Source organism: Lactuca sativa, chromosome 6 (genome assembly GCF_002870075.4).
Source record: "Lactuca sativa cultivar Salinas chromosome 6, Lsat_Salinas_v11, whole genome shotgun sequence".
Lineage (NCBI taxonomy): Eukaryota > Viridiplantae > Streptophyta > Magnoliopsida > Asterales > Asteraceae > Lactuca > Lactuca sativa.
Genome location: NC_056628.2, coordinates 36152337 through 36174416, shown reverse-complemented (window position 1 = coordinate 36174416; position 22080 = coordinate 36152337). Strand labels below are relative to the sequence as shown.

The window sequence follows — 22080 nt, the reverse complement described above, 5'->3', positions numbered from 1 at the left end:
AAGGACAAGAAGGGAAAGTCGGCCAAGAAGCCAATCCAAGAGATGCTCCAGTGAAACCAAGATCAGTTAAATCAAAGTCATCTCGAAGATCAACTTGCCGAGGCACCCATCCGCTTGAACAAGAAATGGGTTAAACCCAACTACAGATGGGTACCAAAGGTTCAATCTCCTAAATCTTCTAATGACTCTAATACTTCTTCATCTTCTATTTGTGATAAGTAGGATATGTCATGTGAGAGAGTACCTTGCAAGGATGACAAAGGTCGACCTAATTTCAAAATGGACTTGGTTCCAAAGACCAACTGATCCTGCTCTGTGCTAGAGCAGCTATGGAGGCATATCATCAGACTTTGGTTTGTTGATAGTGGTTGTTCCAAACACATGATAGGGGACATCTCTCAAATGTACAACACTTAAAACTTTAAGTGATAGTATGTGTCCTTTGCGGAAAAGGAAGAAGGAAGAGGATCACAAATGGGGTTTGTCTTAATGATGTGAAGAATTTTTGGATCTGTTCCGAGATTGAAACACAACTAAGGCTAAATTCGTTGATGTTTGCGTCATCAATTGCTGACTTTCGGTTTGAATTCTTTCGATGCTCCTGAGTTTTTTTTCTTAAAATGATTCGTTTCAAAGACAATTTTTTTTTTAATTTTGCGCATTTATTTTATTTCTTCCCTATGCTCAACTTATGGGGGAGAAATAAAAAAAATCAAAAATCAAAAATTAAAAAAATATGTCTTTCTTTGGTAGGTAATCAAATGGGAAATGATATGAGATTTAGTGATAAAGGGCAAGTTAATTTGCCTGACAACTTTGATCCCAAAATTTTTTGTATTTTACTTTTGTTTTTGATTAAATTTGTTCATATTTTCTTATATGCACAGATTTAGAGGGAGAATTAAAAAAACAAAACCAAAGAATTAGAAATTTTCAAAAATACAAAAATATGTTTCTGTTTTTATTTCTTTTTCAGAAAAATAAAAAAAATCCAAAAATATTGTTTTAGAGCGTATTTTACATTTACTTTTTCTTAGTGTGCTAAGTTTACTTTTATTTTTATGTTTATCTCAAAATTTCATTTGTCTTGAAAAGTAAATTCAGGAGAAGATGAGACTCAAGGAGTATGTTTCGAAACTTGTAAGTCCCGAATTCTCCTACGAATCAATCAGATTTACTTTGATGGTGCGAAGTCCCAATCAAAGTGAATAATATAAGATATAAGATGAATAAGAACACAAATAGTTAATCTTCAATGAACATTATTATCATTCAATAGTCGGGTACACAAGATTCACTGTTACACACTGTTCTCTCTTGTTTCTATCCAAAAACGTGTTCTAAGCAATATGGCAGCCCCTAGAACGTCCAACCTTCTATTTTAGGCTTAGATAACACTATTTATACCTAGACTTAATATCCAAGCCCAAGACCAAAACTCAAACAAAACAATATAAGGCCTAACCGAAATCACATGCGATTTCGGTCCAATTAACACCAAAACATGGTGTTTTCTATCCTAGACCAAGAATTCTAACAGCTTAAGAAAAGCAAAGTATAAACCATAAATTATGAACTAACAATCTCCCCCTTGGTTTATAGCTTTCTTTTCTTATGACCTAAGAAACTCCCACTGGGTTTGTAGCTTTATTTTCTTTTCAATCTTCGCTTTGTTCTTGGCCTTCAACTTTTGTATTTGATTTCTTAACAATCTTCAAGATGAACATACGAATCTTCTTTAATAGCTTTATCTTTAGAAGTTGGACTTCCTTCTAACAATTTGACTTTGAACACACATTGGGTGTGAAGGCTACTTATATAGATTCTTGAAAATTAGCACTTTCAGCTTTGAGAAACTTCAAAGATAATAATAGAGAGACCGATTCTTCTGGATCACTTCAAAAGGTACATACATAGCAGCAAACTAATTTAGGAGGCTTCAATGCAACTTGTCACATAATCCTCAAGTTAGCTTCACCTTGCTTCTGGGGTTGAAAGATTGTATGTTGAAAAATGATCTTCACTTCTTGTTCCTTCGAATGAATGCTCTTTAACAATCACCAATGCGTCTTGAGAAGTAACTATTAACTAAAAAATCCATGTGGATCACAAAAAGAATCATAAAGACCCTTCACACCACAGTTATTCAAGGATGAATCCATGGCTCAAAAAGAGACTTGTCGCAGTATCTTTGTGAACTCGGAGGAACGCACTGTTATTTGTTGAGTATCGGAGAACTACTCTTGGCTATTTTTGATGTTAGCCCTTGCATATCCTTGATCATAGATCTCAATACAGATATCAAGTTAACGAGTTAACTTTCCCCTTGGCGAGATGTTCAATGATACCTGTTTCCCTGTTGGGTGAATCGCCCTGGTGTCGTAGCAGTTCTTAGGTAAAGAAAGCTAACAAGACCAATCTGAAAATTTGTACTGTTTCAGATTTTCAATTCCTTAGAGACGACGGTTCTTAAAAAGAAACTGCTTAACTGGCATTTTGTACAATGTCACAGCAGGTATGAGCTATTATCCATCAATTCATAGGTGAAATCTAGAACATTAAAAATGTTCACCGTCAATTCAGAATTAAATGGTTTTGGATTTTAGGTTTCACTTAGAGTCATGGTGAGAACGACATATAAGATCATAAACACAAACTTTTTGGCAACCGTCAGCCGAGCTGTTTTATACTCGAACCTCAAGGGGTACCGGTATGTGGAAATGATTTGATGGAGAAAATTTTAGATGTGGGTGAAAATTGGTTGGGTGTTTCACATTGGTCATGGTGAAAATGACCTTTGATCATTAACATTTGATGCAAAGACTCCTATTAAGACTGGTATATGTCTCAATATGGTAGCGTCTATCACTCGTATATGAAACATCCGTCAATTCCTTGTGAATGTAGCGTGAAGTGTAACAACCGTCAATTCCTTTCCACTTTCAGGTTTCTTCTCATTGCTCAAAATATTTCGATACATACTCCTTGAGTCTCATCTTCTTCTGAATTCACTTTTCAAGACAAATGAAAATTTTTTAGGTAATCATAAAAAATAAAAGTAAACTTAGCACACTAAGAAATAAAAATAAAAGTAAAATACACTCAAAAACACTATTTTTTTTGGATTTTTGATTTTTCTGAAAAAGAAATAAAAACATAAATGAAAATATTTTTATATTTTTGAAATTTTATAACTTTTTTTTTTGCTTTTTTTTTAAATTCACCCCCCTAAATTTGTGCACATAAAAAAATATGAACAAATTTAACCAAAAACAAAAGTAAAATACAAAATGTAATTTAATTTTTTAATTTTTTAATTTTTTTGATTTTGATTTCTCCCCCTTAAATTGAGCACGGGGAAGAAATAAAATAAATGCGAAAAATTAAAAAAAATTGTCATTGAAACAAATCATTTTAAGAAAAATCTCAGGAGTATAGAAAGAATTCAAACCGAACGTCAGCAATTGAAGACGCAAGAAGCAACAAGTTCAGCCTTAGCTGTGTTTCAATCTCGTAACAGAATCCTAAAATTCTTCACATTGTTAAGGATAAACCCTACTTGTGATCCTCTAATTTTCTTCCTTTCCCGCAAAGGACACATACTCTCACTTAAAGTTCTGAATGTTGTACAGTTGAGAGATGTCCCCTACCATGTGCTTGGAACAGCCACTATCAACAAACCGAAGTCTGATGATATTCCTCCATAGCTGCTCCAACACAGAGTGCGGTATTAGTTTAAGAAAAAGAAAGTATAAACCATAAATTATGACCTAACAATCTCATCGTATGTGCATTGACTACCGGGAGCTGAATACGGTAACGGTGAAGAACCGTTATCCACTCCTGAGGATTGATGATCTGTTTGACCAGCTTCAGGGTGCATCTTGGTTTTCCAATATTAATTCGCATTCAGGTTATCATTATATGAGGGTTAGAGATGAGGATGTACAGAAGACGACCTTCCAGAATCGTTATGGTAATTATGAGTTCGTGATAATGCCCTTCAGGCTCAACAATGCTCCAGTTATGTTCATGGACCTTATGAATCGTGTATGCAGGCTGATGTTGGATCGGTCAATGATTATATTTATTGATGATATCCTAGTCTATTCCAAGACCCAGGAGCAGCACGAGGAGCACTTGAAGGAGGTGCTAGAGACTTTGAGGAGGGAGAGACTTGTCGCAAAGTTCTCCAAGTGTGAGTTCTAGTTTTGCGAGGTAGATTTTTTGGGGCACCTTGTCAACCAGAATGGTATTCTGGTCGATCCGGCCAAGGTCGAGTCTGTGATGCGGTGGGAGGTTTCGAGGTCTCTATCTAAGATTCGGGGTTTCCTTGGTTTAGCAGGTTACTATTAGAGATCCATCCGGGGTTTATCCAAGATAGTCGTTCCTTTGACTCGGTTGACGAAGAAGACAATCACATTTCGTTGGGGGCCTGATCAGTAGGCAAATTTTGAGACCCTGAGATAGAAATTATGTGAGGCGCCGATATTAACCCTGCTGGAGGGTGTTGAGAATTTTGTGGTTTATTGTGCTGCTTCTATCACGGGTTTTGGGGAATTTTTGATGCAGAGGGGTCGCGTGATCGCTTACGCTTCAAGAATAGCTGGAGCCTCAAGAGGAAAACTATCCGATGCGTGATTTGGATCAGGGGGCTGTGGTTTTCACCCTCAAGATTTTGCGACATTACCTCTATGGGGTCCACTGTACTATTTACATGGATCACTAGAGCCAGAGGTATCTGATGGATTAGCCAAATCTGAATATGAAGCAATGTTGTTGGTTGGATGTGGTGAAGGATTATGATTGTGAGATCCTTTACCATCTGGGGAAGGCCAATATGGTGGCCGATGCTCTCAGGCACAAGGCGGTCGCAACTCCAATTAGGGATATATTTTTGAGGATGAACATGATTACTTCACTATTGGAGAAGATTCGTAAGGCTCAGATCGAGGATTTGAAGGTAGAGCGCCGAAAGAGTGAGCGTATTGTGGGTCAGGTGGCTTCCTTCGACTATGATAGTCGTGAGTTGTTGTCTCTTCATCGGTGGGTATGGGCTCCGTACTGGGGTGGTGTGCGTCAGGTTCTGATGGAGGAGGTGCACAAGTCTAGGTTCTCCATTCATGCCGGCAATATGTAGTATGATGTAGCCGTTGGAGATTCTTGTATGGAAATGGGAAGGGATTGCCATGTATTTCATTATGAAGTTACCTCAGATTGCACGCAGAGTGGATTCGATTTGGGTCATCCTGCATCGATTGACCAAGAGCGCCCATTTTATCCTGCTTAAGGAGAGTATTTCCAAAGAGAAATTGGCTGAGGTATACATCAAGGAGATTGTAGCATGACATGGGGTGCCGGTTTCGATGGTTTCAGACCGGGATGTCCGGTTTACTTCCAGGTTTTGGAAGGGGTTCCATGAAGAGTTAGGTACTCGTCTGCATTTCAGCACAACATTGCATCCGCAGACCGATGGTTAGAGCAAGCGCACTATTTAGAAGTTAGAGGATATGCTTCAGCCGTGTGTTTTGGACTTCGATGGGAGTTAGGATATGTATCTTTCATTAGCAGAATTTCGTATAACAATAGCTATCACGCCAACATCGATCGACCTCATTTCGAGATGCTCCATGGGAGGAAATGTAGGACCTTGATTTAATGGGGTGAGTTCGGTCAGTAGGTTATGGGGAGTACTGAGGTGGTACTTAAGACCACTGAGTTGATACATCAGGTTCGGAGTAGACTCTAGACAACTTAGAGTTGGCAGAAGAGTTATGCCAACAGACGCCGATCAGATCTAGAGTTCCAGGTGGGGGATATGGTTCTCTTGAAGGTGTTACCTTGAAAAGGTGTCATCCAATTCAGGAAGAAGGGCAAGCTGGGCTCCAGGTACATCGGTCCTTTTAGGGTTTTGGCTAGGGTGGGCTGGGTTACATATCACTTGGATCTTTTAGATAAGCTCAGTCAGATCCATAACACGCTCCATGTCTCTCAGCTGCGGAAGTGTTTAGTGGATGATTACATAGTGAGTCATTAAAAGATATTCAGGCGGATGACCGCTTGAATTATATTGAGAGACTGGTGGCGATTCTTGCCCGGAAGACGAAAACCTTGAGGAACAAGGTTGTTGAGTTGGTGAAAGTCCATTGGGAGTATCGCAAGGGTTTAGATGGACGTGGAGCCGGAAGATGAGATGAGGGAGCACTATCCAAAGTTATTTGGAGCAGCAGACTTCGAGAAGGAAGTCTGATTCAAGTAGGGGAGAATTGTAAGACTCAAGTTTGGTAAGTTTCGCATTTAACCCTATTTATATATATCTTTGCATTATGGTCCTTAAGCTAGTATGTGTGGCGTACTAGGTGGTACGCTTAGCGTACTAGCCCGAGTTCTTTATTGCGGATCCCATCCACGTACGTTGGGTGTAGGTGGAGTACGCATGGCATTCATGAGCTTGAGTGACACCCTAATTTTTAGGGTTTTCACCCTATTTAAACTTTATGATAGAGTTATTTGGTCATGTTTATCCAACCTCTACCTTCCTTTGTTCAAAAATTGAAACCCTAGTGTGATTTTGTGAGTTTTGAGCCTTAAAGAGTGTTTGTTGATAGTTTGTGAAGGAGAAGAAGAAGAGGATCACTTAGAGAGGTGTCTTGAGCTTGAAGATTCGGGGTTAGCTTATCATTTGCAAGCTTTTGAGGTAAAAATCTTACGCCTTTGTGGTCTTCTATGTTACATCTAGTTCTTGGGTTATTTGTGCATCTTTTGAGTTCTTTGTATTAAAGGAGAGCTTTTGATATACTCTAGAGTCTATGGATGCTGGATCTTAGCTCCTTTCAGTCCCCAAGTCCATAAAAATGCAAGCTTTATGGTGTATCTTGAACCATGCATGTGTTAAGACCTTTGTTAAGCTCTTTTTGAGCTCTTGAGCCCCATTAAGCCATGCATGTGTGTAAAGTTGCCAACTTTACATGATAAGTGGTCTTATAGAATCAGATCTGAGAATTGGGCTTAAAATCTCAATGGATTAAGTGCTTAATGGAGTGGGGTGGCAAGACTGGGAGTATGCTGGGCGTACCAAGCTGGTACGCTACGTGTACTAGCCCCATAGGGTGTATGCTAAGTGTACAAGCTGAGCACGCCCTGCATACTCAACATATGGGCTTTTTGGGCTTCCATTCTCGGTTTAGGCCATATGTTGGGTTTTCTTCATTTGAGACTTATTGGGCCATTAGACTTCTGATTTGGGCTTTTAGCTACTACCTTGGGTTCTTTGGATTTTAGGCCCATGATGGGTTTGGGCCCAATTTGGAAAATTGGGACATATTTGGGCTTTGGGTTGTCAAATAGAATTTGGGCCTTCATAGTAGTTGAATTGAGCCTTGGTCTTGGGCTAAGTTAGATAAAGGGTAAAATGTTCTTTTTCCCAAATGATGGGCCCAACTGATTAGACTGATGGTTATGGATTAGGATCCAATTATTAATTAGATGTTATTGTATTGATAACGTGGGGATTTGTAGGACCAGCAGGCATATATTTATCTGAGTGATTCAGTAGCCTGACGTGAGTTTCCTCACTGTGTTTAGCGTGTCAAAGACACCAATGCCGGCCCATGGTTTATTATGTTAGGATGCCAGATGTCAACGTGACTCTTGCGTGTGTTATGCATTGGTATGTATACCGAGCGGGGTTCAATGCCGGGTGGGGCTCGATAACTGTATTGTATGCTATTGTCTGTATGATTATCGCATGTGCTCGTATGATTATATGTTTATATGTTTGTATGTGTACCGGGTAGAGCCCGATATCAGGCGGGGCCTAATGATTGACAGATATGTAAACCCAGCAGGGGTCCATACCGGGCGGGGCGTAGTGTGTGTTTACTATGTATGGTATGTGGTAGTTTGGGGAACTCATTAAGCTTTATGCTTATGGTTTTCAGTTTATCTTTCAAGTACTTTTGGTTCGAAAGAGAAGAACCGAGGATGATTTTAAAGCACACACCACCTTATTCCGCATTTTCTGATTTACTATGATATTTTATAATGTAGTGATACACTTTGATCCATCTTGGTTTTATGATAATGTTACGAATTACCGTTTTATTAATTCAAAAATGAAATTTTTGGGTCTTAGTTTTGGGACGTTACACTTCAGTGTGAATTAATCTAATTAGTTGTCCTTCCAACAAACTTGAATGATTGGCATGTTAACTTTGATTCAACACATGTGTTGCATCCATATTGACTTATATGTATGTATTAGAATTTGATTAGCCATCTTAATGTATCAAAATTAACATGTCCAAGTCTAGCATATCATACATTAGAAGAATCAAACAAGTAAGTGGAAGGGTTGTTGTCATTTATATTACACTTATTATCCATTATATGGAATTTAAGCATTCCACCATCCGCATAACCCTTGCCTACAAAGATACCCCTTTTGGTTATTAAAAATATATCAGATTCATACACTAAGAAAAATCCATGTTTGTTCAACAATCATCCAAAGACTAGGTTTTTCCAAATCTCTAGAACATACAACAACATCATTAGGTGTTTGCTTTTTTATAGGAGATACCATTTATGAAATATTTTAAACACCAAATTTAAGTGTTTAGAATCACATTTCCAAGAACAACTTTCTTCCTCAACTTGGATAAAACATTAGATATGCACCACTTTAAAGTTCTTGAACCACTCCCTCTTTGTGCACACATGATGTGTAGCACCTGTATCACTTCGCCATTCATTGTAGTTTACATCCATCAAAATGATTTTGGAAATCATAGTCACACTGGGTGTTGCCATTTCTCTAATTGTAACAAATCTAAGTATTTATAATTTGTAATTTCCAAACAATTATATATGCCTCTTATTTGGACATAAATCAAACTATTCACAAAACAAATTATAAAACATCACAAAAACTAATACTAACATTCTGAAAATTGTTGCAGAAATAATGTTAAAATCTAAAAATTTATTCTAAAAGTCTTTTCCAGAATTTTGAAATTAACTCTGAAATTCTGAAATTCTAAATCAGAAAACTGTTTCTGAATAAGAATATTTGAAATCTGAAAGAACGAAATAATCTATTTTCTGAAAACTAAAATTGTTTTTCGACAAAATTGCTTAAATTCTTGTTTTCAGCAAAACTCATGTTGTTTTCCAAATAAATATAAGCTGTTTTCCCAACAAAACTTAGTAAATTCATGCTTTTCAGCAAGACAAAACTGCTAAAATTGTTGTTTTTTCGGCAAAAACTACTACAATTATTGTTTATCCAGAAATGAAGGTTGTCTTTTGGATAGTTAAAGATGTTTATAATAAAGCGCTTAATCGTATAGTTAAATAAAAATAAAAATATGTAAAAATGTTATAGCCGTACAATTTATAACATTGTTATAATTGTAAAATTCAAAATACTTGAAATTGTTTAAATAAATTATAACAATTTTTTTTTTAAAACATCCCACAGAATGTGAATTCTTTTGTTTATCACCACAGTAACAAAAATCGTGAATAAATCAATCTTTTACAAACAAATAGGTTAAATTAACTCATTAATATAGTGAATTCTTTTGTTTATCACCACAGTAACAAAAATCGTGAATAAATCAATCTTTTACAAACAAATAGGTTAAATTAACTCATTAATATAATCACCACACCGACACAAATGGGATTATGAGAAGCAACAAAACAACTAACATCATTATATACTTATAAATGAGACATTTTTCCTTTCACCACATTCATTTGAAACTCCCATGACTATTCTATTTCTTTCTAATAATGATTATAAGTTAGTTAATAAGGTTATATAAAGTTATGTTTTTTAACATTTAATATATTATACTTAATTTACGAGTTTTAATCAAGGTTGTAAAAATCGCTCGACGTTAGCTAGTCGGTAGACTGAGGTTAAGAGATTAATCGGCTAGGCGTAGATTAATCGGAGACCATTAATTGTAAATTTATTAGATCTTAAAAAATTAAATATGACTAATATCATATAAAAGTTCATAAATACCACTAATATCATAACAAAATAGTTTAATATGATAAATACAACACTACTCATATTTGTTTAATATGATAAATACAACACTACCCATACCTGAAATAGTTTCTATTGAGATATAACTTCTTTAAAGTGTTAAAATTTCACCGGGTTCTACTGTTTCAGTCATCTTGTATGCATAGATTAATTGCTAGGCGCTCTCTAATAAGTCAAGTAGCGCCTAGGGATTAATCGGGACCTAATCGGGATTTTTACAACACTGGTTTTAATATATTGTTGGATGTAAACCATTATCATTTTAAAACTACAATTTTTGAACAATTTGTATAAAATACTTAAATTATTAATTTAAATATAAACTTAAAATGAAATTTAGTTTAACTTAAAAACCTAAAGAATATTTTGTAAATAGTTAAAAGTGATAAATTGTAGTGTCTTTCTAATAATGATTATAAGTTGGTGAATAATCATCATTATAATTATCATTATCATTATCATTATCATACATACTTATAAAGCTAGCATTTTTTCTTGAATCTCATGCACTTGAAACCCCTTTTTTTAACTTTCTCAAACCACATTCATTTGAAACCCCATTTTTTAACTAATGCAACTCAAAAGTTTTCTTAATTATGATTTAACACTCAAATGTTTTATAACTTATTTTATGTTTAATTAGCATTTAGTGAAAAGTTTACTATAAAAAGGCCAATTTTTTGTGTCTTTTGTGTTATATAAAATCTTATATGTAAGAAGGATTTGAAGATATTGTGATTCAAAAGTTTTCATATAGTTGAAGCATTCACGATCCAAATATGATGATTTGAAGAAATGGGTTATGTCACATCGATGGTAATTGTAATATAATTTTTTTCTTTCAACCAAAACAACTGAAGCTTTTCTATTATTTCTTTATATTCAGTTTCTCATTTAATCTTTATATGTGATGTGTGTGTATTACTCAATATTGAATGCGACTCTCCAAACATCAATCTTTTGCTTGGAATATCTTTCTGATTCTTCTTTTTCAAGAAAAATATTTTGATTGCAGGTTAGTGAAGAATTATCATCAAGTTTCTATGGTTGAATGGTGTTAAATGAAGAAAGAAGATTCATAAAATGGATATAGGTTTTTTTGTTTGAGAAAAGTTGACGAATGTTATTTTTTCTTTTGATTTAAATGTATGTTTATGTAACATCTTTATTTATATATTCAACCACTCAATACTCTTATTTAGTTGATTGTAGTTTTTCTATTTTGATTATGTTTATTTTATATTATTTTTTTGTTGGGTTATCCTACACAACATATTTAAAAGACAATATTTAAAAAATAACATAATTTTGAACATTTGATATGTAATTATGATAGACTTATCATGGTATGTTCTTCATATGAAAGTAATTTATCTATATTACTACGACAAGAATTATATATAACATTTATGAAAAATATATATTATATGTGATTTGTTTAACATGTATATGCACCTATGTATGTTATAAATTTATAATTAAATATCTTTAAGTGTAATAATTGAAGGGATTACAATGATGCATCAAAACCAATTATTTAGACGAATATAATAATAATAATAATAATAATAATAATAATAATAATAATAATAATAATAATACATTTCCAAGTACCGTATTCATTTGAAACTCATACTACAATTCAAGAGTTTTCTAATTTATGTATATCTATTAGTTACAACTCAAGAGTTTTTAACTTATGATTATTAATTAGTAATCACTAATAACTTTTTATTTTCCTTTCTTTTATAAGGTTGTAAAGTTTTGCTCATTAAAAACATTAATGTATTTGAAGAGATTTATGATTTAAATATGAAGATTTAATATAAATGTTATAATAGATATTTTAGTGTTTTTATGTTATTAAAAGTTATAGTGTTTATTTTTCATATTTTTTATTATTCGTTGTATATATATATTTTTAATACAAATGTTATAATAGATGTTTTTCTATTTTTGTGTTACTAAAAGTTGCAGTTCATACGTTTTGTTATCCGTTATATTATCATTCATTTGATATATAATTACACAATTTTAAATGGTTTATAAAATTATCAAATAATTGTATATATCTCAATGACTTAAAAATTAAACTATAATGTTTAATAAAACTAATATGTTAACTATATGTTTAATTTACTACTAACATTTTGTTTCAAAGTAGAAATATTAAATAATAATTTGGTTAAAGTTATTATTTTAACTATATAATTCTATTCTCGCGCAACGCGCGAGGATTCGACTAGTATACTTATAAAGGAAACATTTTTTCTTTCACCACATTCATTTGAAACTCCCATGCACTTTTCCTTTCACCACATTCAATTGAAACTAACATGACTTTTCAATTTTTTTCTAATAATGATTATAACTTGGTTAATAAGGTTATATAAAGTTATGTTTTTTAACTTTTAACATATTATACTTAATTTATTAGTTTTAATATATTGTTGGATGTAAACCATTATCATTTTAAAGCTACAATTTTTGAACAATTTGTATAAAATACTTAAACTATAAATTTAAATATAACATTATATTGTCAACTTAAAATGAAATTTAGTTTAACTTAAACAACCCAAAGAATATTTTGTAAATAGTTAAAAGTGATAAATTGTAGCGTCTTTTTAATAATGATTATAAGTTGGTTAATAACGTTAAATAAATATCAAACTTTAAGGGTAATCATAAATAAACTAAATTTCAATATTAAAATAATATATTTACTTCTACTTATAAAGTTATGTATTTAATTTTTAACATATTATACTTAATTTATGAGATTTAATATGTTGTTTTATGTAAACCATTATCAGTTTAAAGCTACACCTTTTAAACAGTTTGGACAAATTACATAAATTGTTAATTTAAATATAACATTACAGTATCAACATAAATATAAATTTCAGTTCCACTTAAAAAACTCAAAGAATATTTTGTGAATAGTCAAAAGTGATAAATTATAGTGTTAAATGCAAAAACAAAATTGTAATCTCAATTTCACAAAAATATTTCCTAAAGTTATTTTTATAATCGTTAAAAATTTTCAACTAAGTAACTTAAAATAACTTAAAATAACAATAGTTAAAAATAATTATATATAAATGATTATATTATTACTTTAAAAAAAAAACAACGTTTAATGTTTTAAATAATTATAATAATAGAATTTAAAATGTTAAGCAAATAGATTTCAAAAAATTAATTAACAATAACAACAACTATAAATAAAATTAACCCATATATTATATTTAACTTTATTCATGAGTAACTCGCGGGTAGAAGTCATTTAAATTATTGAGATTATGTAGTTATAATAGATATATATTATCATATAATTCATAATAATCAGTATATAATATCAATTTAGTATACGAATTATTATATAAGATTTAACAACAACGTTATTGTTATAATTAAAAAAACATATATTTGTAAAAATTTCAACTATATATGTGTTTCTGCGCAACGCGCGGACATTTGCCTAGTAATATATAAAAGAAATAGATTTTTCTTTCTTTATTTATTTCCTTTTAATTTCTTACTTTGATTGACGAGCTAAGAAACAAAGTTTTCTCTTCCTTGTGTTAACAATAGAAACAGGTAACAATGGGGAGAAAATAAATGAAGTTTATTTTTCTATAATAGATACAATGTTTTTTTAAACACAGACAGAGGTTATATAATTTTTTTTTTCTGTTTGTTTAGAAAAAAAAAACAAATTGTTATCAGATTCTATAAATAATGTTTGTTTTGCACAAACAAATTTGTATTAAGATTTTAAGAATAATATTACGGAAATGTACGAAAGCAAACAAGAAAACAAAAAAAAAAAAAAAACTGAGACATGTGCTTGATACATTGTCCTTAAAACAAATTTGCCCGCTATCGATTGTTTGTTTCCCAGGATACAACAGTTTGAAGTGGTTCTTCTAGACCAGCCAAACCCTCAATAAGTCTGGATTATATCTCAATGTAGCTAGAAAAATAAGAAGATGAAATGGAGAAAAAGAGAGTTTGTTCTGTAATTTTCTGTCTTCAAATAGTTGTAGAGTAGTGATATTTATACTACATATTCTATAACTTCTTATTTAAATATCTCTATTAATCACAAGATTAATGTGTGTTTAATATGTAATTAAACTTAAATATTAATTACAATTTCAGTTACGAAAGAAAGAAATATTTGCAAGAGAGGACCCTGAACTTTTTTTTTCTTTCTCCCACCCATTAAACTCTTTTATTACTTCTTCCAACATACTTTAAGAATTAATTTTTTATTCATCTTAAATCCGTTTTATATGTGTTCAAAAATGGGGAAACCCCCATTTTTAAAAATCGGTTAACACCAATTTTCCAACACCGTCATTTTGGAGCTCATTTTAAATTAGGTTTTGTAATTATCCTTTTTTGATCCATGAAACTTGATAAAATTGAAAACTTTATCCATTAAATCCTTTAGGAGGTTTAGATATGAATGTTAGTTTTTGGATTAAGAGATTAAGCACTTAATGGAATAAGTGCTCTGCCTAGTGAAGTATAGCATGACAAAGAAGGGGTGTGACGCCAGGACTAGGTAAAATTCACGACTGTTTTGTCAACTAGTGTGACAATCTAAAACATACGTCATCAATCGTCGTTAATATTTAACAATAAAAAACAAAAATGTAATAAGGACAATATTGTAATCACCCAATATATTTCAATATATTCAATTTTTCCTCCTTAATTACGTCAACCTTTAGGCTAAAAAATAAGTGCACGAAAAGTCGTGTCACTTTGAGAACATGTTAGCATTTTTAGATTATATAAACTACCGCAATCCGTGAAATATAAATTTCGTGAAAATCTGACTCAGTATGAGTGAGATATGACTTTTGTAGTAACTAAATATCTACCGTACGTAAGAAATTACAATGACAAAAATTACGAAGATAATGATTGACTTTTGGAAAAAAAGTCACTAACAAGACAATTGTAGTACTACTCAAAGTATGAATTATGAGACAAAGAATGTCTAAAACGAAAACCGTATGAGAGAGTTATGATTTTTATAAACTCATCACGGTAATAAAAACTAGTCGAAAAACGAAAGTTAGAATTAGCTAAAACGACCAAATGAAAAGTTGTAGGGAATGTCGAGACCTACACAAATATATAAGAGTCATTGAAACTGCAGTGCATTGCAAGCAATCTGAAACTCAATCCGCTTGGATATGAAATGAAATGACACAAGGAGAGGACGACAAATGGCATCCCCCAGTGGCTCACACACAGTTGTGTAGCGCGCATTGCGCGGCGTGCATGCCAAAACTTGCTATAAGTAGCAGGCTTCGACAATCTCATTTCCTCACCTCTCAATCACGCACACTCTTTCACTCTCTCGATCTACATGTCAATACCCCGAGCACCTCTCGAAGTTCGGACTTTCGCTTTTCCATCCTACATTAGCGGTTTTACATTTGTAGGTGAGTTCACTGCCCCCATTTTCTAACCCTTTTCAAGGGGGGGGGGGGGGGTGAGATACATGTTAAAATACAAATATGACATAGTTATTGCTAATTTTATAAGATTAGTTAGATAATTATGCTCATAACATTAGAAAGATATTATGCCCGATAGATACTCTGCCCAAAGTTAATATTATGCTTAGTTGTTATATTGATTCACACTGATAGAAAATATCATATCTAGTTGTTATGCTAGCCAGTTGCCATGAAACGCCAATACTCAAGTCGTTATTATAGTCACTCTTTAGATAAGCTTAGTACCTAGTGGTTACTCTAGCCAAATACTCGGCTACGCGAAACACACTAACTTAATTACATATGTATGTGTGTGTGTGTATATATATATATATATATATATATATATATATATATATATATATATATATATATAATAAGTATCTTGTATAAATACAACAAAGAGAATAAAAACAAGACCAAACAGGGGAGGCCCCCCACAACAAGAGTTAGATGGGACATGATTCATCACCACGCCAAAAGACTTTTAGCTAGCCCCGACCAATAATTGTTAATTCTTAAGTGAGTAGGAAATATAAGTATAGATCTACACGGAATTGACACTACCACCTATGGTTGCTAGCTACAACCTGATGACAAGTCGAAGCAGACATAGCTTTCTGAAAACATTTGTGACGTCCGATGAAGCACCATGGTTTTCGGGGAACACTCAACAGTTATAACTCAATTATAGGAACTCATCATAACATTGTTAAACTAAAACTAACTATCTTAGACTCCTACTAGGAAACAAGCTAAGAAAGTAGCAATAGTACACACAAACTCAAGGAAGTGAGTTTAGGATAAACGAGATAACTAAAACAGACACACAACATTTTATAATAATAAAACCTGTGGACTCACCTATATTATGTTGACCCTTTCAAAAACCACATGTATTCTCAGGAGAATGAACCTGAATGAAGAGGGAAGTAACCCCGATGATGCAGCTCGAAAATCTTTGCAATATATTTTATTTAATGAATAAAGGTCACATTTTTTTAATATATCAATGTATTATTCAATGTATGTTTGTGGCCTAAAATCCAACATTCTAGTGTCGCACAGAGCGACGTTTCCGCCGCCGACCTGGGGTGTGACAACTAGTAATCATGACACGGCCAGGAGCTGCATCGCGACACACTTTTACTAGTTGACCATTGCTTTGACCATTGACTAGTTTGGCTTTTCTCAAAATTTGGTGGGCTTGAGGATTCGACTATGGGTTGGTGTCGGACTGGTCTTATGTGGTTCGTGTTATCCGTTCGTTACGGAGAGTGCTAGTGAGTTTCTGCTGCGAGTCTCAGGTGAGTTTTCTCATTATACTACGTGCAACATAGTATATCCTCTATATGATAAGATATAAGTATCTATAGAGTATGGTTGTGCTAGTAGACTAGAACAGTCTTTGTTATGTATGTAATTGGTTGATTGTAAAGGTACTTTAAGTATCACGTTTGGATGGGGTATTACTAATATTGGTGTGTCGTTGAGTGAATGTCGTAGGGATTGTATGTAGTTTAAGTCAGATGGCCTTAGAAATATGTTCTAGCTTTATTGCATGGTTCTTGTTTGATTTATTGCTTTTGGGTAGGATCATCTATTCGGTTGTCCGTGTTATTTCCAGACTACGTATGATTATGCATTCATAAGGAAACCATGAGTATTAATAGTAGCTTCTATATGGTTATATGCTAAATGAGAGTCTGTATTTGTATGATGGCTGAGACCTTATCACCTTTCATGACTAGACATGCAACAGAGCTATTAGTCGTCGTTGATGACTAGATGACATTAGAGCCGTTAGTCACTGTTGATCATGTGGATTGACACTAGAGTCGTGAACCTTTGTTATGTATGCATTGTGTGTATGGTGGAATATATGGTATACTAGGTAACTCACTAAGATTTATGCTGACATTGTTAAATTAAATGTTTTTCAGGTTGATCGGACATAAGAGGGAAGGGCGCGTCATGATTGTACATCATATCAATGTTATATTGTTATTTCGACTTCCACTGGTTTTTATAATTTATCTATGGCTTATGTTTATGAACTTTAAACAATTGAATGTTCTGATATGTTTTCAAGGAATGGCTTTTGAATGTTTACTCTAATTTAAATGGAAACTCTGGTTTGAAATTTAGGATGTTACAACATGTCGTTGTTCTCATTCATCACCACCACCACCCACCCATTCGTCATCCTTGTTCATATATCTTCATGGAAGCATACACACCCTCCCCATTTCTTGCACTACACATATTGAAGAACAAAAACCTATATCTCTCCTTCCCTTTTATACCTTTCCAGAAATTATGAAGATATGGATGAGTTTTGAGGAGAAACCTTTTTAGAAATCGATGAACATATATTAACCCATTTATATAAATCCATTGTTGATGCATGCTCCTCACCCTCCTTTCTCTCTCTCTCTCTCTCTCTCTCTCTCTCTCTCTCTCTCCCCCCCCCCCTCGTCTTTTTCTTCTCGAGTTCTGAAGCCATCGGGTTTTGGAAAGATTAAAATCTTTCTTAAACAAATCCACCCCTTCTAAGCATCAACCTCTGGAAACTTGCTTGAAGCAAAAATATTTTTTTTTGGGTTTTTTTAACATCGCTCTAACTGTACACCTTTGCTGAAAAAAAAAGATTGAAAGTGTTCTCGCCGACTTTAGAAATGCTATAAAAGGCAATATATTTCATTAGATTTGTTATTTTTTTCATGTTTTTTTGAGAATTTTTCTGGATTTAGTTTCACCAGATTTGATTCTTATGGATATATAAATAATTTACGTCGTAGATTTCATCAAGTTTGATTTCTATCATATTTTTATGCAAATCACATACTGTTTTATGATGCAAAATTTATATTAGATTTCAATTTATGGTTAGGGTTTAATTTTAGTATTTGATTTTTTTTTTTGGTTTTGATTTTGATATTGGTAAAATCGTGATGTTGGACGTGGATGAGTTTACCGACTAAAGAGCCTCTAACCCAGAGGTATCGGATGTTTCTCTATTTTCTTGAAGTTGAGGGTTCAAGTCTCATCTAAAATATATGTGAATTTAAGAGTAGTTTAAGAATAAATTGTATTTGTCATTAAAAAAAACAAGCAAAAATGGATTTACCGAAGATGACAGATGTTGGTACCAAAGGTGAATAGGGTAGTGTTGTCTATGATTAGGGAAAATGGCTTTAAAAGGTAACGAAGTTTCAAAAGTGTACAAAAAACACCATTGTTGTTTTTTTTGTACACAAGATACCATTTTACCGGCTATTGTAGGTTATCCGGTTTCCAAATGTTCAAAAAATACCATTGTTGTTTTTTTAGTACAAAAAATACCATTAATGTTACTATTTGTACACAAAATACCAACAAAATACACATGTGTTCAACTAAAACATTGTGGTAACCAGGTACTTCAGGTAAATGGGATGAGAAGAGCGTAATCAGCAAGTGCTTGTTTGATGGGATTGTTTAACTTTTGTTGAAATTGTTGGAAAAGATCTTACTTCCACCATATGATCCGCCGAACAAGATTACAGGTGACGCTTCGGCTGACAAATTTCTCTTCAAATCGGTGATGAGAAGATCGTAATTAGCAAGTGCCTGTTCGGCTGTTAGATAGGCTAAAGCAGAAGCGTTCTTGTATGCCTCTTTCTGGTTTCCATATGGCATCGATTCACCATAATATCGATGCTAGATCAAATCACGCAGCTTTTGATAAAATTGTATTATTAAAGGTCTGCAAGTGAAGAAATTAATGTAGAGTAGAGTGATTAGGGCTTTTACTTCGGGGAAGATGACCATGGCACCAAAACGAGGGGCGAGTTCCCAAACGAAGTCGGTGTTGGTAGCGAACCACTCGATGTCGCCTTCGTTGCCGCAATAAAGGAAGATTGGGCCCAAACGATTAGGGCCTGCGCCCACCTAGTGATCGGAGTTGATGAGATAATGTTGTTGGAACTTGGGAAGATCATTGAAGCTGAAATGATCAAGAGTCTGATCAAAGTATTGTGTCTCGTAAGTGTACTTCGGCTGAACAAGAATGTTTTGGGTTTTAAGAAGCCGTGGGGATTTGCCGAGAAACGGAGGTGGCCGGCGAGATTCCGGTGTTGATGAAAGTAGGCAGATGATTAGGAGGAAGAATAAGAAAAAGGGTTTTGCCATGGTGGTGGAGGGTGGCGATGAAGAACAGTAGGGGCCGAAGTGAAGTGGAGGGTTCTTTATAAAAAGTAGCTAAATTTCCATTACATTCAAAGAAAGGAAAATGACTTAAAAAGGTAACGAAGTTTCAAAAATGTACAAAAAAGACCATTGTTTTTTTTTTGTACACAAAATACCATTTTACTGGCTATTGTAGGTTACCCACAAGGTTTTATTTGAACACATGTATATTTCATTGGTATTTTGTGTATAAAAAATATACTTTAATGGTATTTTAAGTACTAAAAATAAAACAATGATATTTTTTGTACATTTTTTAAACTTCATTACCTTTTTAAGTCATTTTCCCTTTATGATTATTAATATTGAGAGGAAGAATTGTAGTGTTGAGTGAACCCATTTAAATTAATATTGTTAAAATATTTAAATCAATAACCAAAATATTAAAAATAACAATAAAAATTATTAAAAATAACAATAAAAATTATGTAATTAGATGTGATGGACTAAACACGAAACAATACAAAACTCAAAATATAAGAAGAAAAGTATTACAAAAAATATTAGTGATCAAACATGTAAACTATCCAAACTATAAGGACCATATTGTAATTTACTCAAAAATTATTAAAATACAATTGATTAGATAAAAACATAATGCTCGAGAGGTTCCAAGACCACATAATTAAGGTAAGGCCGGTGGCCTAGATAGAACATTACACGTGGCGGCAACCGATTTGAGACGTCCTAAGGGTTTGGATAAGAATATGGATACCCTTCAAGAAAAGCACTTTCGACTAAAAAACTAATAGCACCTACACTTGTGCGAACCAAAACACAAATTCCTAATCCTCCAACTCAACAAATGGCATCCATGACAATGGCTTCCTCGTTCCTTGGTGGCTCCGCCGCTATCGCAGTCACCAAGCAACCCTCTACCACCGGTCGCCGGGGATTGGTGGTGATGGCCAAGGCCTCAAAGGTAGCCGGAGTTGAGAACACTGTGGTGGATGAGAAGAAAGAAGGGAGCAGCATCAATGGAAGGAGGGACATGATGTTTGCAGTTGCAGCAGCAGCTGCATTCTCCATGGCTAAAGTTGCATTGGCCGATGATGAAGAGCCGAAGCGTGGAACTGCAGCTGCTAAGAAGAAATATGCACAGGTCTGTGTGACGATGCCCACTGCACGCATTTGTCGTAACTAGTCACATCGGGTCTATGTATGTTTTATATCTTTAGCAAGTTATATTTGTGTATCGAGCATATGTAAAATTGAAGATGCTTTTGCTTATTTATTTTATGGTGTCTTGGGATAACAACTGTTTATTCTGATCACGAAATGCTATCGTTTTCTTTATTGTTGTTGCATTCGATCCTCGTCTTTGATGACTTAAAAGAAGTAATGAATAAACAAGAAGTATCTTTGATTGCATATGTTATCATAATTGGGTATTCAAAATCGGAATTCAAGTAATTTAATCAGATATGGATTCAAATATATGAACATACTTAACATCTGTTTATATGTGGAGATAACGATTATACATGAACAAACAAATCCATGTCTTTTCCAACAAAGTCGCGGAGGGGAAGTGGGGCACCAAATTTGCCTTTGTTGACATTTGTTCAAACGAATTTCTATACACAACTAGTAATTCGACACTACTAGAAAAGCAGAATGATTGAATGAAATCCGTTGGAAATAGTGACAACATATCCACAAAGAATAAAACCTCTAATTAGCAACAAATATGGCAGATTAGCCACAGAAAAGAATTCGTCGATGATTACCCAGGAAAATCATAGAAAATGATTTCTAAAAAGATTAATATCGCTCGAAAATCTATCAGAAAATAGTCGGCCGAACACCCATGGAAAGCTTTTTTTTAAACTTTATTCCATTGGAAATCATTAACTTCTTTTTTTGAGCAATCGAATTTTATTGAACCAACTAGTAATGGGCTACTGAAAACACAGAAAAACAATTACAATGAATTAAATAGCTAAAATGAAATTTTGTAACCAAGCTGCTCAATTAATTTAAGTTTTTTGTTCCTATGACCAAACCATTGAAAAGAATAAACAACAATAATTTCAAATATACTATATTTACAAAATTTGGTTGCATCATAAACGCAAGTGTTCGGAGGTCCAAATCACCCATATGATGTTCATGGTTTCAACTTTCTTCATGTTGGACAATTTTCTTTTATCAAACCATGTAAAAAACCTCCAACAAAGAAACAAAAGTCCAGAAAATCAAGTCGAACCAACGACCAATATAAGCTCCACCATTCCACACGATAAAAACACATGAGGCACC

General features: G+C 33.4%; 1 protein-coding gene across 1 annotated transcript; it reads left to right on the top strand.

The window, feature by feature from the left end:
- Nucleotides 1–20563: 20563 nt before the first annotated feature.
- LOC111894101 (photosystem II 5 kDa protein, chloroplastic) lies at nt 20564–21125 on the top strand. Its single transcript, XM_023890178.3, has one exon. It carries the CDS (start codon nt 20624–20626, stop codon nt 20960–20962), a length of 339 nt encoding a protein of 112 aa, XP_023745946.1. The 5' UTR covers nt 20564–20623; the 3' UTR covers nt 20963–21125.
- The last annotated feature ends 955 nt before the right edge of the window (nt 21126–22080 follow it).

Bases quoted from the DNA above. Each gene is read 5' to 3' on its own strand.
- LOC111894101 (XM_023890178.3), top strand. From the start codon at position 20,624: ATGGCATCCATGACAATGGCTTCCTCGTTCCTTGGTGGCTCCGCCGCT.